The following is a 21909-nucleotide window of genomic DNA, read 5'->3' as shown; positions in this document are numbered from 1 at the left end:
TTCTGTGTTCTTTTGCCCATCTTAATCTTTTATTTTTATTGGACAATCTGAGATATGTTTTTTTCTTTGCAACTCTGCCTAGAAGGCCAACATCCCGGAGTCGCCTCTTCACTGTTGACCTTGAGACTGGTGTTTTGCGGGTACTATTTAATGAAGCTGCCAGTTGAGGACTTGTGAGGCATCTGTTTCTCAAACTAGACACTCTAATGTACGTGTCCTCTTGCTCAGTTGTGCACCGGGGCCTCCCACTCCTCTTTCTATTCTGGTTAGAGCCAGTTTGCTCTGTTCTGTGAAGGGAGTAGTACACAGCATTGTACCAGATCTTCAGTTTCTTGGCAATTTCTCACATGAAATAGCCTTCATTTCTCAGAACAATAATAGACTGCCGAGTTTCAGAAGAAAGTTCTTTGTTTCTGGACATTTTGAGCCTGTAATCGAACCCACAAATGCTGATGCTCCAGATACTCAACGAGTCTAAAGAAGGCCAGTTTTATTGCTTCTTTAATCAGAACAGCTGTGCTAACATAATTGCAAAAGGGTTTTCTAATGATCAATTAGCCTTTTAAAATGATAAACTTGGATTAGCTAACACAACGTGCCATTGGAACACAGGAGTGATGGTTACTGATAATGGGATATGTAGATACTACATAAAAAATCTGCTGTTTCCAGCTACAATAGTCATTTACAACATTAACAATGTCTACACTGTATTTCTGATCAATTTGATGTTATTTTAATGGACAAAAAAGTGCTTTTCTTTCAAAAACAAGGACATTTTTAAGTGACCCCAAACTTTTGAACGCTAGTATATATTGAACCAAAATATAAACGCAACATTTAAAGTGTTGGTCCCACATTTCATGAGCTGAAATATAAGATCCCCGAAATGTTCCATACGTACAAAAAGCTTATTTCTCAAATGTTATGCACAGATTTGTTTACATCCCTTGCCAAGATAATCGATCCACCTGACATGTGTGGCATATCAATAAGCTGACTAAACTGCATGATAATTACACAGCAGCGCCTTGTGCTGGGGACAATAGAAGGCCACAACACAATGCCAGAGATGTCTCAAGTTGAGGGAGTGTGCAATTGGCAGGCTGAGTGCAGTAATGTCCACCAGAGCTTTTGCCAGAGAATTTGTTAATTTCGCTACCATAAGCCGCCTCCAATGTTGTTTTAGAGAATTTGGCCAACCGGCCTCACAACCGCAGACCATGTGTAACCACGCCAGTCCAGGACCTCCACATCCAACTGCGGGATGGCCTGCGGGATCGTCTGAGACCAGCCACCCAGACTGCTGATGAAACTGGAGTGTATTTCTGTCTGTAATAAAGCCCTTTTGTGGGAAAAAAACTAATTCTGTTTGACTGGGCCTAGCTCCCCAGTGAGTGGGCCTGGCTTCCAAGTGGGTGTGTCTATGACCTCCCAGGTCCACCTGAAGCCACAGGACTCTTTTCGATGGCTCTATTCCTCTAAGTGTGAGCATTGCGAACCATAGGTTGGGATTTTACATGTGCATTGAACAACACAGCAGCTTTTCGCAATGTTTTGTTATTTCTGTATAACAAACAAAAGTAGACCATGAAGTTGGCTCTTTTACAATGGTGGTTAATGGGAAAGAATGTTTGTTTCCCCCAATTTGTGGGTGTGGTTGAGGGGAATTCCTTCATATGATGTGAATATCTGAATATCAACTGGCTATGCCAGGAAGTAAAAGCATGATGTGTACCCTTCAAAATGTGCTTTGATTTGTTGAGTAAACTCAACTGATATTACAAAAAAAAGAAATTGGCTGTTTTCGCTGCATAACATGTAGAAGTTGTCCCTTTTCAGGTTTAGAAGACTGCTAAATGCTAACTCCCATTTGTATAAGCTGGTTAGCATAGCTAGCATACAGAAATCGGTGGTGGTAGTCAGTCATTTTTAACTGTAATGCAGTTGATTGGTAACAATGACATAAACATGCATTGGGTTTGACATCCATACAAACATTATATTCAGATTTTTACCTCAACATATTGTGAAATACACATGTAAACTATAGGCTAAATGTAGGATAATTTTGCTGGGGAGCAATGATGAGACTTTTGAGGAGATGAGATATTTTGCCCACGGCCCTTACCCCACGCGTTTCATGATAATTCCATTGTTTTGGTCGAGTTTGATTGACCTCTTTACTGCATCCATCAGTTGATAGAACATTCCAAAATACCATGGAAATTATTGCATCACAATACCAGGCAGTGATTGTCACGTTCTGACCTTAGTTCCTTTTTTTATGTCTCTATTTTTGGTTTGGTCAGGGCGTGAGTTGGGATGGGCATTCTATGTTTTTGTTCTATGTTTTGTATTTCTGTGTTTGGCCTGGTATGGTTCCCAATCGGAGGCAGCTGTCTATCGTTGTCTCTGATTGAGAACCATACTTAGGTAGCCTGTTCCCACCTGTGTTTGTGGGAAGTTGTTTCCTGTTTTGTCACCTGATAGGACTGTTTCGTTTTTCACCTTTGTTATTTTGTGTTCAGATTAAGTTAACATGGACACGTACCACGCTGCATTTTGGTCCGATCCTTCATATGCCTCATCAGACGAGGACGAGAATCGTTAAAGAACTACCCTCCAAAAACGGACCAAGCAGCGTGGTAAGGAGGAGCAGCGCGATCTGGAGAAATGGCCATGGGAGGAGATATTGGACGGCAAGGGACCCTGGGCACAGGCTGGGGAATATCGCCGCCCCAAAGAAGACCTGGAGGCAACAGGCACGAGAGGCAGCCCCAAAAAATGTTTGGGTGGGGGTACACGGGGAGATTGGCGGAGTCAGGCGATAGACCTGAGCCAACTTACCGGAAGAAGCGTAGTACTGGTCAGGCACCGTGTTATGCGGTCAATCGCACGGTGTCGCCAGTACGCACTCATAGCCCGGTGCGCTATAGGCCAGCCCCCCGCAAGTGCCATGCGAGAGTGGGCATCCAGCCAGGGCGTATTGTGCCGGCTCAGGGTGTTTGGTCTCCGGTACGCCGTTACGGCCCAGGGTATCCTGCGCCGGCTCTGCGTGCTGTGTCTTCGGGGTGCTGGGAGGGTGCAGTGCGCCCTATGCCTGCGCTCTGCCCTAGCCGGGCGAATGTGGGCATTGAGCCTAAGGGAGAGGTGCGAGTGGTATGCACCTGATCTCCAGTGCTCACCCACAGCCCGGTTCAACCTGTGCCTGCACTCTGGAGGGTCCGGGCTAAAGTGGTCATCCAGCCTGGAGGGGTGGTGCCAAGGCTGCGCACCACAGCTCCAGTGCTCCCCCACAGCCCGGTCCATCCGGTGCCTCCTCCATGCACCAGGCCTCCTGTAGGTCTCCCCAGCCTAGTGGGTCCTGTGGCAGCTCCACACACCAGGCTGTCTCTCCGTCTCCTCCCTCCAGGTTCTCTCTCCAGTCCGGAGCCGCCCGCCAGTCCGGAGCCGCCAGAGCCGCCCGCCAGTCCGGAGCCGCCAGAGCCTCCCGCCTGTCCGGCGCCGCCAGAGCCTCCCGCCTGTCCGGCGCCGCCAGAGCCTCCCGTTTTTTCACCTTTGTTATTTTGTGTTCAGATTAATAAAGTTAACATGAACACGTACCATGCTGCATTTTGGTCCGATCCTTCATATTCCTCATCAGTGATTGTGAGTGTACCCATGAGTTTACCAGTCAAATTGCCAAGGTTAGAGCGTCCAAGCCCGTTCTATTCATTCTATTTCTATGGAACTAACTCCATATAAAGAAACAGAATTGCCTGCACACACAATGTCGCCCAGATCACAGAAGGAGCATGGTCAGGTAAAACAGAGCAGATGGAAACACACACACATACATATACACACACACACATGCCAAGTGTGACACAGAGTAGTGGTTTCTCACCTTGTCCGGCTTCTTGTACACAGCTGGCCACTGAGAGCTGTCATCAAAGTAGAGCAATATATTCTGACAGCATCGCGACTAGAGAGGAGAGAATGGAGGAGGGAAGGAATGGGAAAAGGGGGCCTAAGATTAATACCAGACTGCCTCAAAGTCTGTAGACCACTAACAGCAACCGGAGGAACACAGAAAGGAGGACAGAAATAACAAAAGAGGAGAGGATAGAGAGGAGAGGAGAGGACAGGGTAAATGTATGGAGAATATAACAGGAACAGCCAAGGGTAGATACAACTACCAAAGACAGAAAGAGTGAGGAGCGAGAGGGAGAGAAAATTAATCAGTGAGGAGAGAGACAAGAGAGAAATGGACAGAGGAAATATGATGAAGGTAAGAAAAGAATAGGGTACAGGGGGACAGAGAGAGAGAGAGAGAGAGAGAGAAACTCACTAAGAGGGAGAGATTCAACAATACTGATGATACAAAATAAGAAAAGAACAGGGTACAGGGGGACAATTTGAGAGAGAGAGAGAGAGAGAGAGAGAGAGAGAGACTCACTAAGAGGGAGAGATTCAACAATACTGATGAAACAAAATAAAAAAAGAGAATGATAGATAGGAGATCAGCTGACCTATAACCTCACCTTTTGGTAGCGGAACCGGAAGTCCAGACGTCCAAAATCAGTGAGAAAACAGAAGCGAGTAAGGAACAACCAGTCCTGTTTAGAGTGGGGAACCAGAGACGGGGCGAGGAGGGAGACAGGGGCATAGGGTAGAGAATGGGGAGAGGAGAGGGGGAGATGAAGGTGAGATGGGGAAGAGAGCAGGAAAACCTGGCTGTAATACTCAACCAGCATCATGTCAAGATATAGTGCTGATGGTATACAGTGCTTCACTGTTCTTCCATAAGGCACTGCAGCAGGGTATCAGTCAATGGGCTGTCCTGCAGATGTAGGCTGACAGACACATGCACAGGCTGTATAGAATTGATCATTTTAAACAACACAGAAAAGGTTGAACTTACAGCTGTACTATATCTCATAGATAGCGAGCAAATACGTAGCAATATGTCAGAGAGTAAGCCATCAGTAGTTAACATTTAACCCACTCAGCCATACAGTACCAGTCAAAAGTTTGGAAACAACTACTCATTCAAGGGTTTTTCTTTATTTTTTACAATTTTCTACATTGTAGAATAATAGTGAAGACATCAAAACTATGAAAAAAACACGTGGAATCATGTAGTAACCAAAAAAGTGTTAAACAAATCAAAATATATTTTGATATATGTTTTATTGTTTAAAGTAGCCACCCTTTGCCTTGATGACAGCTTTGCACACTCTTGGCATTCTCTCAACCAGCTTCATGAAGAATGCTTTTCCAACTGTCTTGAAGGAGTTCCCACATATGCTGAGCACTTGTTTGCTGCTTTTCCCCACTCTGCGGTACAACTCATCCCAAACCATCTCAATTGGGTTGAGGTCGGGTGATTGTGGAGGCCAGGTCATCTGATGCAGCACTCCATCACTCTCCTGCTTGGTCAATTAGCCCTTTCACAGCCAGGAAGTGTGTTTTGGGTCATTGTCCTGTTGAAAAACAAATGAAAGTCCCACTAAGCGCAAACCAGATGGGATGGCTGCAGAATGCTGTGGTAGCCATGCTGGTTAAGTGTGACTTGAATTCTAAATAAATCACTGACAGTGTCACCAACAAAACACACCCACATCTCCTCCTCCATGCTTCACGGTGGAAACCACACATGCAGGTTCTCACCTACTCTGTGTCTCACAAAGTCACGGCGGTTAGAATCAAAAATCTCAAATTTGAACTCATCAGACCAAAGGACAGATTTCCACCAGTCTGATGTCCATTGCTCGTGTTTCTTGGCCCAAGTAAGTCTCATCTTCTTATTGGTGTCCTTAAGTTGTGGTTTCTTTGCAGCAATTCGACCATGAAGGCCTGATTCACACAGTCTCCTCTGAACAGTTGATGTTCAGATGTGTCTGTTACTTGAACTCTGTGAAGCATTTATTTGGGTTGCAATATGATATGCAGTTAACTCTAATTAACTTATCCTCTGCAGTAAAGGCAACTCTGGGTCTTCATGAGAGCCAGTTTCATCATAGCCTTGATAGCTTTTGCGACTGCACTTGAAGAAACTTCTTTAAATTGACTGACCTTCATGTTTTAAAATTAATGATGAACTATCGTTTCTCTTCGCTTATTTGAGTTGTTCTTTCAATAATATTGACTTGGTCTTTTACCAAATAGGGCTATCTTTTGTATAGCATCCCTACCTTGTCACAGCACAACTGATTGGCTCAAAAGCATTAAGAAGGAAAGAAAATCCACAAATTAACTTTTAACAAGGCACACATGTTATTTGAAATGCATTCCAGGTGACTACCTCATGAAGCTGGTTGAGAGAATGTAAAAAATGTGCAAAGCTGTCATCAAGGCCAAGGGTGGCTACTTTGAAGAATCTCAAAGATAAAATATATTTTGTTATTTCATAGTTCTGATGTCTTCACTATTATTCTACAATGTAGAAAATAGTCAAAATAAAGAAAAACCCTTGAATGAGGAGGTGTGCCCAAACTTGACTGGTACTGTATATCAAGAGGCCTAACTTCCAGACCTGCAGTACTACATACTGCACTTCAATGTATTTTATTGTCCTAGATTGTATTGTCCTAGGCTAAAGGTGTGTCCATGACTACAGAGCAGTCAGAAAGGAGGAGAGGTGGTGGGACTGGGGGCTGTGACTGGGGTATATCATATGACTGCCCAGGACTGTGAAAGACCTCCTTGTTAGGCTCAGACACACACACACCAAACCTCCATTTCCCCCATTATTGTCATAGCAACTGCCACATGCTGCCCGAGTTTGCAGCTGCCATAGAAACCATGAAAGTCACCGCACTCTCTCAGAAATACACACTCCTTTCTACTTCTTTCGCATGCACGCCCGCACACACACACACACACACACACACACAACCCTGTAAATTAATCTGTGTTGCACAGACATATTAATCTAATTTTAAACCCTCCAGGCCAAACAGGTTAACGTCTTTCCATTTGTATTGACCATCTCTCTTGCTCTAGCTGTCTTTCTGTCCTTCTGTATCTACGACCTCTTCTCTATCTGGCTGTCTTTCTGTCCTGTATCTACGACCTCTTCTCTATCTGGCTGTCTTTCTGTATCTACGACCTCTTCTCTATCTGGCTGTCTTTCTGTATCTACGACCTCTTCTCTATCTGGCTGTCTTTCTGTCCTGTATCTACGACCTCTTCTCTATCTGGCTGTCTTTCTATCCTTCTGTATCTACGACCTCTTCTCTATCTGGCTGTCTTTCTGTCCTTCTGTATCTACGACCTCTTCTCTATCTGGCTGTCTTTCTGTCCTTCTGTATCTACGACCTCTTCTCTATCTGGCTGTCTTTCTGTCCTTCTGTATCTACGACCTCTTCTCTATCTGGCTGTCTTTCTGTCCTTCTGTATCTACGACCTCTTCTCTATCTGGCTGTCTTTCTGTCCTTCTGTATCTACGACCTCTTCTCTATCTGGCTGTCTTTCTGTCCTTCTGTATCTACGACCTCTTCTCTATCTGGCTGTCTTTCTGTCCTTCTGTATCTACGGCCTCTTCTCTATCTGGCTGTCTTTCTGTCCTTCTGTATCTACGACCTCTTCTCTATCTGGCTGTCTTTCTGTCCTTCTGTATCTACGACCTCTTCTCTATCTGGCTGTCTTTCTGTCCTTCTGTATCTACGACCTCTTCTCTATTTGGCTGTCTTTCTGTCCTTCTGTATCTACGACCTCTTCTCTATCTGGCTGTCTTTCTGTCCTTCTGTATCTACGACCTCTTCTCTATTTGGCTGTCCTTCTGTATCTACGACCTCTTCTCTATCTGGCTGTCTTTCTGTCCTTCTGTATCTACGACCTCTTCTCTATTTGGCTGTCTTTCTGTCCTTCTGTATCTACGACCTCTTCTCTATTTGGCTGTCCTTCTGTATCTACGACCTCTTCTCTATCTATCTGTCTTTCTGTCCTTCTGTATCTACGACCTCTTCTCTATCTATCTGTCTTTCTGTATCTACGACCTCTTCTCTATCTGGCTGTCTTTCTGTCCTTCTGTATCTACGACCTCTTCTCTATCTGGCTGTCTTTCTGTCCTTCTGTATCTACGACCTCTTCTCTATCTGGCTGTCTTTCTGTATCTACGACCTCTTCTCTATCTGGCTGTCTTTCTGTATCTACGACCTCTTCTCTATCTGGCTGTCTTTCTGTATCTACGACCTCTTCTCTATCTGGCTGGGCTGTTTTGGGCATGACGTTAGCAGTTGCTGAGCACTTCCGGCCATGCAGTCCTGTTTTACCCTGTTCTTACCCAATAAGGTGGAAATGTTCATCAAAATTGTTAAAAGATTAATACAAAAATATTCCCCTTAAATGCAATAGTTGAACAATGGATGAAGATACTCCAAACTTTTAACATTTTTATAATCCATCAGATAATGAATTATAGCCCATAATGAATGGAGTTCTGGGATTTCAGCTATTCAATCTATGTAATTTTTCTAAGAATACACTCATATATAAATGTTCTTACTGTATCGGGTATATTATATACAGTATATTTGGTGTTCAAATAAAGACAATTTTACGTGCGACATTTGCTCACACACACCATGTATATTTGCGTCTATGAATAAATTAACATAAGGGAAGGAACAAGGCTGCAATCACCAAAAACTTGCTCTGTCTACCCTATCTGTATTAACCTGTTCTGTCTACCCTACCTGCTCTGTCTACCCTACCTGCTCTGTCTACCCTACCTGTTCTGTCTACCCTACCTACTCTGTCTACCCTACCTGTATTAACCTTTTCTGTCTACCCTACCTGCTCTGTCTACCCTACCTACTCTGTCTACCCTACCTGTATTAACCTGTTCTGTCTACCCTACCTGCTCTGTCTACCCTATCTGTATTAACCTGTTCTGTCTATCCTATCTGTATTAACCTGTTCTGTCTACCCTACCTGCTCTGTCTACCCTACCTGCTCTGTCTACCCTACCTGTTCTGTCTACCCTACCTACTCTGTCTACCCTACCTGTATTAACCTGTTCTGTCTACCCTACCTGCTCTGTCTATCCTATCTGTATTAACCTGTTCTGTCTACCCTACCTGTTCTGTCTACCCTACCTACTCTGTCTACCCTACCTGTATTAACCTGTTCTGTCTACCCTACATGCTCTGTCTACCCTACCTGCTCTGTCTACCCTACCTACTCTGTCTACCCTACCTGTATTAACCTGTTCTGTCTACCCTACATGCTCTGTCTACCCTACCTGCTCTGTCTACCCTACCTGCTCTGTCTACCCTACCTGTATTAACCTGTTCTGTCTACCCTACCTGCTCTGTCTACCCTACCTGTATTAACCTGCTCTGTCTACCCTACCTGTATTAACCTGTTCTGTCTACCATACCTGCTCTGTCTACCCTACCTGCTCTGTCTACCCTACCTGTATTAATCTGTTCTGTCTATCCTACCTGCTCTGTCTACCCTACCTGTATTAACCTGTTCTGTCTACCCTACCTGCAGTCACCTGTGTTGTCTACCCTACCTGCTCTGTCTACCCTACCTGCAGTCACCTGGTCTGTCTACCCTACCTGCAGTCACCTGCTCTGTCTACCCTACCTGCAGTCACCTGTGTTGTCTACCCTACCTGCTCTGTCTACCCTACCTGCAGTCACCTGTGTTGTCTACCCTACCTGCTCTGTCTACCCTACCTGCAGTCACCTGGTCTGTCTACTCTACCTGCTCTGTCTACCCTACCTGCAGTCACCTGCTCTGTCTACCCTACCTGCAGTCATGTGTGTTGTCTACCCTACCTGCTCTGTCTATCTACCTACAGTCACCTGCTCTGTCTACTCTACCTGCTGTGACTACCCTACCTGCTCTGTCTACCCTACCCGCTCTGTCTACCCTATCTACAGTCACCTGCTCTGTCTACCCTACCTGCTCGGTCTACCCTACCTGCTCTGTCTACTCTACCTGCAGTCACCTGCTCTTTCTACCCTACCTGCTCTGTGTAACCTACCTGCGCTGTCTTCCCTACCTGCAGTCACCTGCTCTGTCTACCCTATGTGCTCTGTCTACCCTACCTGCAGTCACCTGCTCTGTCTACCCTAATGCTCTGTCTACCCTACCTGCAGTCACCTGCTCTGTCTACCCTACCTGCAGTCACCTGCTCTGTCTACCCTACCTGCTCGGTCTACCCTATCTGCAGTCACCTGCTCCATCTACCCTACATGCTCTGTCTACCCTACCTGCAATCACCTGCTCTGTATAACCTACCTGCTCTGTCTACCCTACCTGCAGTCACCTGTGCTGTCTAGACAGCCTCATTAATTACTGTTGTCACGTTGCTTAACTAAAAAACAATGCTAATAGCAGGATATCCTCGGATTCAAAAGTCCAACACATGGTGTAAAAAAAATGCACCCCCCTCCCCAATTTTACAAATATTTGTTTACGCCCACAAACAACATTAACTGTAGTGAACCTGTGTTTATAAACATGGATAACGACTTATTTTGAGGCACAGTCGAAACCAGGTAGGGCTACGGGCCAGAAGGTGGACGGTTCGCTAACCACCACAGAAGAGCTCACTCTCCCTGGCGGTTTCATTACACTACGATCAGAGCTGGGCAAAGACAATGATCAGCTAGGGCGGGAATTAGATTAAACATTTTGATTCCATATTTATAATTATATAAAATATATGCAATTCATTTTCCATCAACAGGTTTCTGTGCCAATGCACCACACAACCAATAAATAAAGCATGCCGACTTCGGGCACTTCAATATCATGGTTTGCGTTTTCAACACCAGAATACATCAATGATGTCAATCACAACAAACAGAAGATACATCCCTCCTTACCTTGTAGGCTTGCCCAGTATTGAAGATTTGGCTTGACAATCACTGATTGTCATCAAACTTGTTGGTATTTTGTAACAGATATCTCTTGATTGGATTGATTGATTTTATTTGTCAGTAAAAAGTATATATATATATACACACACAGTACCCTTGTCAATTCAACGTCTGTATTGAAGCGTTAGATTCTAGGTGAGTGAGGAATAGCCGCTCGGATTGGAGAGGAGGCAGAGCACGCATGAAAGTTTCCTGAATAACTGGGCTTGTCTGGAGCATATGTTTCGGTTAGCTGGTAATTGCTGGCTTTAGGCCAATAAAATGTATTAAAAGCCGTGAAGGTTCAGACCAGTTCGTAAGGGTTTTGTTTCATTCGGAGCCCTTTTCTTTGTTTGCCACAATATAATATCCTGCACCTATTTTAAAAATGTACTTTCTTTTGATGTTACCCTAATAAAGTTTAGAAACTTGTGTGAAGGTTTGATGTGGCTATTAGCATATTATACTGCAGGCCTATGAACCTTACAATATAATGGTTATCTTTATACAAAAATATTAGGATAAAAAAACAAAGTAGATGATGACGCCCTAATGGGTTAGGCACCCAATGCATATGGATTTCTCAAATGTCCAATAAATACAAATTATACAGCAAAGAGCTGCTGTTTTGATGAGTGAGTTCATGTTTAAGTTTTTACTTAGAACTGTCAACACTTTCTATTCAACACTATTATTAACACTACCATAAAATGTGTGTTTTCCCTACTGCCACTCACAATACAACCAGCACTGCAACTGCAATGAATGGATGATTATAGGTATGTTCAGTGATGGTGGGGAGGATGTATCGATAGGCTTGCGTTGTTATTATTAGTGGCTTGGGTCTTCTTTCTTTGGTCATAGGAATAACAAAATACATTTGTGCATGAGGCAGAAATAATGTGGTGTGACTCGAGTTTCGTCATCAGCTGGAAGACGGCGTCCCTTTTGGGTCAGTGTCAGCTGAGGAAAGGGAGAGCGGCGAGACGTTGAGAGGCAGACCCTCAGTCTGCTGCCCTCACCCTCTGCTGAGACTGACCATCAGATGCAGGCTCCATCAGCCCGGTAAAAAAAAGCGTGATCATATAGTCTTACTTATAGTCTTAAACGGTCCGAGAAGAACAACAATGCATTGGCAAGGCAATTCAAGCAAAGCCAATATGCGGTAATACTGTTTTGGGCCTATAGCCTACTGCTCAAATCTCATTACTACACTATTGTTTCATTAGGTTAATGTTGCATAGGCTTACATTTTTTAAGTAACGTAAAAAAAACTATTTGAACAGTAGATTTCGGCTTGCATTTTGACTCAAAGCGATCTTGACTCAAAAAAGTTGGGACCACTGCTATAGCCTATTACAGATCTGGACAAACAATCCACCTACCACTATTGTCACTTCGGCTCCCGAGTGGCGCAGCGGTCTAAGGCACTGCATCTCAGTGCTATAGGCGTCATTTCCACGGTCGTAACTTTAAATGGAGAAAAAACGACAGGCACAAGCAAGAGTATGAAAGAGTCGAAGGAGTCAAATTAAAGCAATCACTGCAGCAAGATTTATGTGACAAATTGATTTTGCACTCCTCAAACAGGAAATATATGGCTGAAAAAAGAGCCCAGAAGGCACCTGTAGTCCTGCACTAGGCCCAGTCAGTGGAGAGTAGTAGGGGAACAGGAGCAGTGGAACAGTGGATGGGGTGTCAACCTTAATCCCCCTTAGTCCTCTCATTACCCCACGGCCACTGCATTGTGACGCAGAGACATTGAGCCAGTGTGTGTGCATGTGTATGTGAGTGAGTGTGTGTGTGTGTGTGTTAGACAGCCCATTAATCAAGTGCTAGGCCTCGATGCAGTATCCGGTCACTACAGCGGTCACTACTACTCCCTCTCTCTCTGTCCCTCTCTTACCCCTCTGTCTGTCCCTCCTTTCCTCGATCTCTCTCTCCCTTCCTCTTTACCCCTCTCTCCCTGTCCCTTCCTCTCTATCTCTCCCCGCTCTCGCTGTCCCTCCCTTCCTATTTCCCTCTCTCTCTCTCTCTCTCTCCATCTGTCCCCAGAACCCGGTTTGCTTGCTAAACCTCATTAACAATTAATTACCAATCAACTATAGTCAAGTCACCCCTGGACCTCTCAATGATTCATTAGTAAGGTTACACAATGGTGCAAAACAAACACACTCACTTGCCTCAACATACTCACAGCCACATGAAATCACAATCACACACAAACATAAATAAACTAAAAAACCTAACCTATAATCCTCCCTGCCATCACTGAACCTGATCATACCTATAATCCTCCCTACCATCACTGAACATACCTATAATCATCCCCACCATCACTGAACCTGATCATACCTATAATCCTCCCTACCATCACTGAACATACCTATAATCCTCCCTACCATCACTGAACCTGATCATACCTATAATCCTCCCTACCATCACTGAACCTGATCATACCTATAATCCTCCCTACCATCACTGAACCTGATCATACCTATAATCCTCCCCACCATCACTGAACCTGATCATACCTATAATCCTCCCCACCATCACTGAACCTGACCATACCTATAATCCTCCCCACCATCACTGAACCTGATCATACCTATAATCCTCCCCACCATCACTGAACATACCTATAATCATCCCCACCATCACTGAACCTGATCATACCTATAATCCTCCCCACCATCACTGAACATACCTATAATCATCCCCACCATCACTGAACCTGAACATTCCTATAATCCTCCCCACCATCACTGAACCTGAACATACCTATCATCTTCCCCACCATCCCTGAACCTGATCATACCTATAATCCTCCCCACCATCACTGAACCTGAACATACCTACAATCCTCCCCACCATCACTGAACCTGATCATACCTATAATCCTCCCCACCATCACTGAACCTACCAATAATCCTCCCCACCATCACTGAACCTGATCATACCTACAATCCTCCCCACCATCACTGAACCTGATCATACCTATAATCCTCCCCACCATCACTGAACCTGATCATACCTATAATCCTCCCCACCATCACTGAACCTACCAATAATCCTCCCCACCATCACTGAACCTGATCATACCTACAATCCTCCCCACCATCACTGAACCTGATCATACCTATAATCCTCCCCACCATCACTGAACCTACCAATAATCCTCCCCACCATCACTGAACCTGAACATACCTATAATCCTCCCCACCATCACTGAACCTGATCATACCTATAATCCTCCCCACCATCACTGAACCTACCAATAATCCGCCCCACCATCACTGAACCTGAACATACCTATAATCCTCCCCACCATCACTGAACCTGATCATACCTATAATCCTCCCCACCATCACTGAACCTACCAATAATCCTCCCCACCATCACTGAACCTGATCATACCTATAATCCTCCCCACCATCACTGAACCTGATCATACCTATAATCCTCCCCACCATCACTGAACCTACCAATAATCCTCCCCACCATCACTGAACCTGATCATACCTATAATCCTCCCCACCATCACTGAACCTGAACATACCTATAATCCTCCCCACCATCACTGAACCTGAACATACCTATAATCCTCCCCACCATCACTGAACCTGAACATACCTATAATCCTCCCCACCATCACTGAACCTGAACATACCTATAATCCTCCCCACCATCACTGAACCTGAACATACCTATAATCCTCCCCACCATCACTGAACCTGATCATACCTATAATCCTCCCCACCATCACTGAACCTGATCATACCTATAATCCTCCCCACCATCACTGAACCTACCAATAATCCTCACCACCATCACTGGACCTGATCATACCTATAATCCTCCCCACCATCACTGAACCTGATCATACCTATAATCCTCCCCACCATCACTGAACCTGATCATACCTATAATCCTCCCCACCATCACTGAACCTACCAATAATCCTCCCCACCATCACTGAACCTGATCATACCTATAATCCTCCCCACCATCACTGAACCTGAACATACCTATAATCCTCCCCACCATCACTGAACCTGAACATACCTATAATCCTCCCCACCATCACTGAACCTGAACATACCTATAATCCTCCCCACCATCACTGAACCTGAACATACCTATAATCCTCCCCACCATCACTGAACCTGAACATACCTATAATCCTCCCCACCATCACTGAACCTGATCATACCTATAATCCTCCCCACCATCACTGAACCTGATCATACCTATAATCCTCCCCACCATCACTGAACCTACCAATAATCCTCCCCACCATCACTGAACCTGATCATACCTATAATCCTCCCCACCATCACTGAACCTGAACATGCCTTGCCTGCTGATTTGATATGTTGTACAGTCGTGGCCAAAAGTTTTGAGAATGACACAAATATTAATTTTCACAAAGTTTGCTGCTTCAGTGTCTTTAGATATTTTTGTCAGATGTTACTATGGAATACTGAAGTATAATTACAAGCATTTCATAAGTGTCAAAGGCTTTTATTGACAATTACATGAAGTTGATGCAAAGAGTCAATATTTGCAGTGTTGACCCTTCTTTTTCAATACCTCTGCAATCCGCCCTGGCATGCTGTCAATTAACTTCTGGGCCACATCCTGACTGATGGCAGCCCATTCTTGCATAATCAATGCTTGGAGTTTGTCAGAATTTGTGGGTTTTTGTTTGTCCACAAGCCTCTTGAGGATTGACCACAAGTTCTCAATGGGATTAAGGTCTGGGGAGTTTCCTGGCCATGGACCCAAAATATCGATGTTTTGTTCCCCGAGCCACTTAGTTATCACTTTTGCCTTATGGCAAAGTGCTCCATCATGCTGGAAAAGGCATTGTTTGTCACCAAACTGTTCCTGGATGGTTGGGAGAAGTTGCTCTCGGAGGATGTGTTGGTACCATTCTTTATTCATGGCTGTGTTCTTAGGCAAAATTGTGAGTGAGCCCACTCCCTTGGCTGAGAAGCAACCCCACACATGAATGGTCTCAGGATGCTTTACTGTTGGCATGACACAGGACTGATGGTAGCTCCGGACAAGCTTTATTTCGGGTGCCCCAAACAATCGGAAAGGGGATTCATCAGAGAAAATGACTTTACCCCAGTCCTCAGCAGTCCAATCCCTGTAACTTTTGCAGAATATCAGTCTGTCCCTGATGTTTTTCCTGGAGAGAAGTGGCTTCTTTGCTGCCCTTCTTGACACCAGGCCCTCCTCCACTGTGTGTGCAGATGCACTCACACTTGCCTGCTGCCATTCCTGAGCAAGCTCTGTACTGGTGGTGCCCCGATCCCGCAGCTGAATCAACTTTAGGAGACGGTCCTGGAGCTTGCTGGATTTTCTTGGGCGCCCTGAAGCCTTCTTCACAACAATTGAACCGCTCTCCTTGAAGTTCTTGATGATCCGATAAATGGTTGATTTAGGTGCAATCTTACTGGCAGCAATATCGTTGCCTGTGAAGCCCTTTTTGTGCAAAGCAATGATGACAGCACGTGTTTCCTTGCAGGTAACCATTATTGACAGAGGAGGAACAATGATTCCAAGCACCACCCTCCTTTTGAAGCTTCCAGTCTGTTATTCAAACTCAATCAGCATGACAGAGTGATCTCCAGCCTTGTCCTCGTCAACACTCACACCTGTGTTAACGAGAGACTCACTGACATGATGTCAGCTGGTCCTTTTCTGGCAGGGCTGAAATGCAGTGGAAATGTTTTTGGGGGATTCAGTTCATTTGCATGGCAAAGAGGGACTTTGCAATTAATTGCAATTCATCTGATCACTCTTCATAACATTCTGGAGTACATGCAAATTGCAGTGGTGGGTCGTCAGGGCCAGCAAGGCCTTCTCTGCTGGCCTAAACATCATCAGAATATATATATTTTTTAAATATATTTTCCCACAAATATGTATTAAATTATTCCCCAGAGTAAGAGTTACACTCTTCATTGCATAGCTTTCCTCTTGGTTGCACTGCTTCCAGCCCCAGGTTGAGATTTGGAGGGCTGGTCTTTATGTTAGATCTTTTATCCAATCATATTCAGCCATCATGTGTTGCCAGGGGTCTAAAATCTGCCCTCGGGCCTTCAGAATCAACAGTGCGGGCACTTGTAGCTTAAAGTGAATAGAAATTAAAATTTAGTGTCAACCAATCAGCTTTAGAGTTGGCTATTGTACGCCTGCTGGCTGACTCCAGTGTTACACAGGAGCCAGCTAGCAGGCGTAGTGCGTGCACGTCTTTTGATTGGATTACCAATATTGAGAGGCAGGTCCTATATGGGCAGGTCTCAGAACTAGGAAACTGAAATTGATAAACAAATTAATTTGTGTACTACTAAGCTGTTTTTTCAACCCACAATGGTGGAAGGAGAAGATATCGATTTGGTCGAGGATATAATTATAACGCCATTCTCAAGACAAACTTTTCAAGAAAAGTTAGACATTGTCAGGAGAGGTCGACGCCGATGCTACAAAGCCTGTCACAGGCTGGAAAGGGCTCCGAGAAGCACTGTAAACTGTACTGCTGGGAATGCCTATTATTTGCAAGTGATCGATTTGGTGCTTGGAGCCACACTGGCTTTGCGAACTTGAGTTGTCTAACCAAGGCAGCAACGAGACACCAAAGTACGGCTGGGTACTTACAAGCAATGGTGCTTTTGAAAACTTTTGGGGACACCCGCGTGGATCTACAGCTCAACGAACAAGCGCGCAGGGCAACGAAGCTGCACAATGAAAAGGTATTGTACTCTTCCCCTGCAATTCTCTGAATAAAAATGTCAATTTCAAGGTGATGCAACGCCTGGTTATCCTGCGTTTCTGTCTAAATGTATAGTGTCTAGAGCCATGGCATCATAATGATGGTAATAAGAGGTGGATTAATTCGGGTGGGACTGTGTAGGACTTCACTGAAGGCCCAGGCCCCAGGCCCAGGGCACGCCACTGGCAAATTGCCATCATGAGGCAGCAGATTTTGTGAAAATTCATATTTGTGTCATTCTCAAAACTTTTGGCCACGACTGTACTCTACTGTGAGGAGTGAGGCCATGTGCATGTGTGACCTTGGGTGGGAGTCCGCAGACAAGACTGATGTGTTGAACAATCCCAATGGACAACACACACACACTATATCAACATGTCCAGATGAGTGTTGTTTCAGTCCATTCAGTGCAGTGACATGGTGTTTGAGGGAAGACACAGCCCTGGTTCAGACTAACACACACCATGTAAGAGAAGGGGGTATAGAGTACGTCTGGCATGAGCTGGAGATCTAATATGGATTATGTTATTCATAAGCATGTCTGATATCATACACTAGTGTATTTAGCTAGTTAACTATATTATAGTTTGTCAATTTTCAATAGCTATTGATTGGAAGCCACATGATCTGATAAGAAGCCTAAGTGTTTCTACATATGATATTGATTGATTGAATTTATTAGGCCATTTTTTTTTAAATACATAAGGGAGCTCCAGCTGGTGACGCCTCCACATACAATAAGAAAATCATCAAGGATAACACAATAAAGCTTAAAAGCTTATTTCCATTGTGGTCCTTCTGAAGAGGGAAGGGGGAAGAGGGAATTCATTATATTTTGTAGGACAGGTGTTAGCCTACTTTATGAGTCATGAATATCATGGGTTAAATATCCCACCTGATCATCAAACTGTTATGCAGAAGTGGGACACTAAAAGAGCTGAGATGAGAAGAGTTATGAGAGAGCTCAGTGCACGGGATAGTCGCGGCTGGCACAGATCTGTCTGGTGCACTTTACACTGGCCCGACCTATAATGTGGTCACTCACAGCAGGGCATGGGGACAATATGAGCACAACATCTAAACGCAGAAGGAATCAATAGAAACAGATACATTAAATCAGATAATAATATATTTGAGATTCATAACAGATTGATATCAAAAGACAATGTTTTATACTGATAGGCTAGTGTTAAGTGTTGGAGCACGGCTGATGTGAGATGAGGAGGACCAATAATAAACTATATGTGACGTGAGCGACAACTGACGTACACCTGTAACGGCGGGGTTACCGTTATTATATGCGAATTATGGATGTGAGTTATTTTGGTTACAGTGTAGGATATCACCAACACTTGGCGCTATCACAAAGAAAAATAAATGCTAGATGGATTTGCAGGGCACATTCTCGTAAACATCCACAGCTTGCTTCTACCGGTTGGTGAGCGCCACAAACAGAGCCAGAACGATGTAGATAGAAATACGCTCACTCTGACACGCATAGAGATGCGCACAAATAGAAGGCAGTATGGACATCCTGTAACATCTTGGAGAAATTGCTTGATTTGGAATAAAAAATGATCAGGCAATTTCGGAGCGCGTCACACTCACAATAGAATATAAACACGGAAAGGCTTTAGGCTACATGAGAAGGCGCTGCCGAGTCTTATAATGGTGTCATTGTCACAAGTGATAAATTAGGTATCAAACACCTTACCTCCTTGGTGTTGACGATACCTCTCACGTATTTCCCCAGAACCGAGCCAACGCAGAGAACGCTGGACACCACAGCCAGACACAAAAGTCTCTCGCAAACCTCCATCTTATCCTAGAATTTCGCTACTCAGTGGTCGTCCCGGCCCCCCTTCCCAATCAACTGGAATGCAGGAAACGACAGTATCCGAGAAGGAAGCAGAGAAGACACAGGGCGCGCGTTCTCGTCTTTTGCCGATGCATGTGGCCCCAATATTTCAGCTGTGAGCGCGCTTTGGATAATCGCCTCTACTCCTTCCCCACTCACTGGAAACAGAGGCAGAATGCGCGTTCTCGCTCTCAGATTGCGACACATTCAAGAGACATACATCAATCATTCACGTTTAAATTAAATTGTTACCTATTTGGTCAAACATTTTCGATGAGTGGGTTTTCACTCACATTATAGACCTGTTGTTCACTCTTAGCCTAGGCCTATAGAATCGAACAAGACGAATAGGCTACACCTTCTAAAACAACTACACAAATTTATGTAAATCATCACACCAAGGATAGGCTACATGATTTTCACATGTTCAGATAAAAGTTTAATGGAAGTATTTATGTTTTTTGTAATTTGGTCTTGTCTGGTTTTTCTTTATTTTTATTATTTTCTACATTGTATAATAATAGTGAAGACTGGAATAACACATATGGAGTAATGTAGTAACCAAAAAAGTGTTAAACAGTGTTAAACAAATCACAATATATTTTCTTCAAATAGCCACCATGTTGCATTGATGACAGCTTTGCACACTCTTTGCATTCTCTCAACCAGCTTCATGAGGTAGTCACCTGGAATGCATTTCAATTAACAGGTGTGCCTTGTTAAAAGTTAATTTGTGGAATGTATTTCCTTCTTAATGCGTTTGAGCCAATCAGTTGAGTTGTGACAAGGTAGGGGAAGTATGGAAATGGTCTTTTACCAAATTGGGCTAAGTCCATATTATGGCAAGAACAGACAGCTCAAAAAAGCAAAGACAAAGTATTGATGGACTGTTGTTTAAGAGATGAAGGTCAGTCAATATGGACAATTAAGACATTTTTAAGTTTCTTCAAGTACAGTCGCAAAAATCATCAAGCGCTATGATGAAGCTGGCTCTCATTAGAACCGCCACAGGAATGGAAGACCCAGTGTCACCTCTGCTGTAGAAGTTCATTAGAGTTACCAGGGTTACCAGGGTTCAATTTGAACCCAAATAAATGCTTCACAGAGTTCAAGTAACAGACACATCTCAACATCAACTGTTCAGAGACTGTGTGAATTTACATCCACATAATGCAGTTAAAACCGGTGTGTCAATCTGAGAAACATAATAAAAAGATCCCAATCAAAATCGGTCAATTTAAACTAGAGACATTTTTTTTGCATGAGCTATACATCTCAATCCTCCGCATCTGCGCTACAGTGGTGTTTGCCAGACCATGTCATGGGACTAGTCTGAAGGTAACCTATACAAATGAATGGTAGTATGGAGGTAGTTTTGAGCCAACAAAAATAAGAGGTTAAATATGTGTTCAAAAAAACAATTTCCTGAGCCTTCTTATCTCCTAGATATAGGACAGACACTAAACAACCTTATTCCCAACAGTTTATACTTTGAGGTTAACAGCTTGTGTGCTATCCATACCTTTAGCATACCTCCTACAAATAGGTCTATTACCACATGTCCACCAGATGCATCAAACTCTTTGCGTTCAGTCAGAAGTAATTAATTGTCAATGGAGCAGTCCGCAACACTATGTTGGGGGTGCTGCACTAGGCTGCGGTGCGTTCTGTGTACCGTTCCGTCAGAAGTCATTCGTTATCAATGGAGCAGTCCGCAACACTATGTTGGGGGTGCTGCACTAGGCTGCGGTGCGTTCTATGTACCGTATCCATTCAATATTTTCAACTCGTTGCTTTACTGTGCGGTGGTACAAACAGAAGTACACAGACTCCAACTAGCTAGCTATTAGCTATACTGAACAAAAATATAAAATGTAACATGTAAAGTGTTGGTCCCATGTTTCATGAGCTGAAATTAAAGATCATCGAAATTTTCCAAACAGCCAAAAAGCGTATGTCTCTCAAATTTTGTGCACAAATTTGTTTACATCCCTTTTAGTTAACATTTCTCCTTTGCCAAGATAATCCATTCACCTGACAGGTGTGGCATATCAAAAAGCTGATTAAACAGCATGATCATTACACAGGTGCACCTTGTGCTGGGGACAATAAAAGGCCACTAAAATATGCAGTTTTTTCCCCCCAAAGAGATATCCGGGATGGTAACATACTCTTTCATGGAAACATGGCTAGCTGGGGACATGCAGTCGGAGTCCGTACAGCCAATGGGATTTTCAGTGCATCGCGCCGAATAAACATCTCTCCGGTAAGAAGAAGGGAGGGGGTGTATGTTTCATGATTAACGACTCATGGTGTAATTGTAACAACATACAGGAATTGAAGTCCTTTTGTTCAGCTGACCTAGAATTCCTCACAATTAAATGCTGAGCGTATCTCCCAAG

The 21909-nt window shown here is 44.0% G+C and overlaps 1 protein-coding gene across 2 annotated transcripts in view; it reads right to left on the bottom strand.

Annotated features, from left to right (window-relative positions):
* LOC109900744 (transmembrane protein 145) overlaps positions 1–19660 on the bottom strand; it is a 42023-nt gene extending 22363 nt beyond the window's left edge. The window contains exons 1-3 of one of the 2 annotated variants that reach the window (XM_031802398.1): positions 19364–19660; positions 4527–4601; positions 3890–3967 (exon numbers count right to left, since the gene is read on the bottom strand). In XM_031802398.1, coding sequence (XP_031658258.1) covers positions 3890–3967; positions 4527–4601; positions 19364–19468 — 258 coding nt within the window. In that variant the 5' untranslated portion in view covers positions 19469–19660. The remainder of the gene's footprint in view (positions 1–3889; positions 3968–4526; positions 4602–19363) is intronic. The other variant, XM_031802405.1, reaches the window with a different exon arrangement.
* Positions 19661–21909: the final 2249 nt, after the last annotated feature.

The sequence above is a fragment of the Oncorhynchus kisutch genome, linkage group LG2, assembly GCF_002021735.2.
Source record: "Oncorhynchus kisutch isolate 150728-3 linkage group LG2, Okis_V2, whole genome shotgun sequence".
Lineage (NCBI taxonomy): Eukaryota > Metazoa > Chordata > Actinopteri > Salmoniformes > Salmonidae > Oncorhynchus > Oncorhynchus kisutch.
The sequence above is the reverse complement of the archived record's forward strand: the minus strand, read 5'-3'. Positions and strand labels throughout refer to the sequence as shown.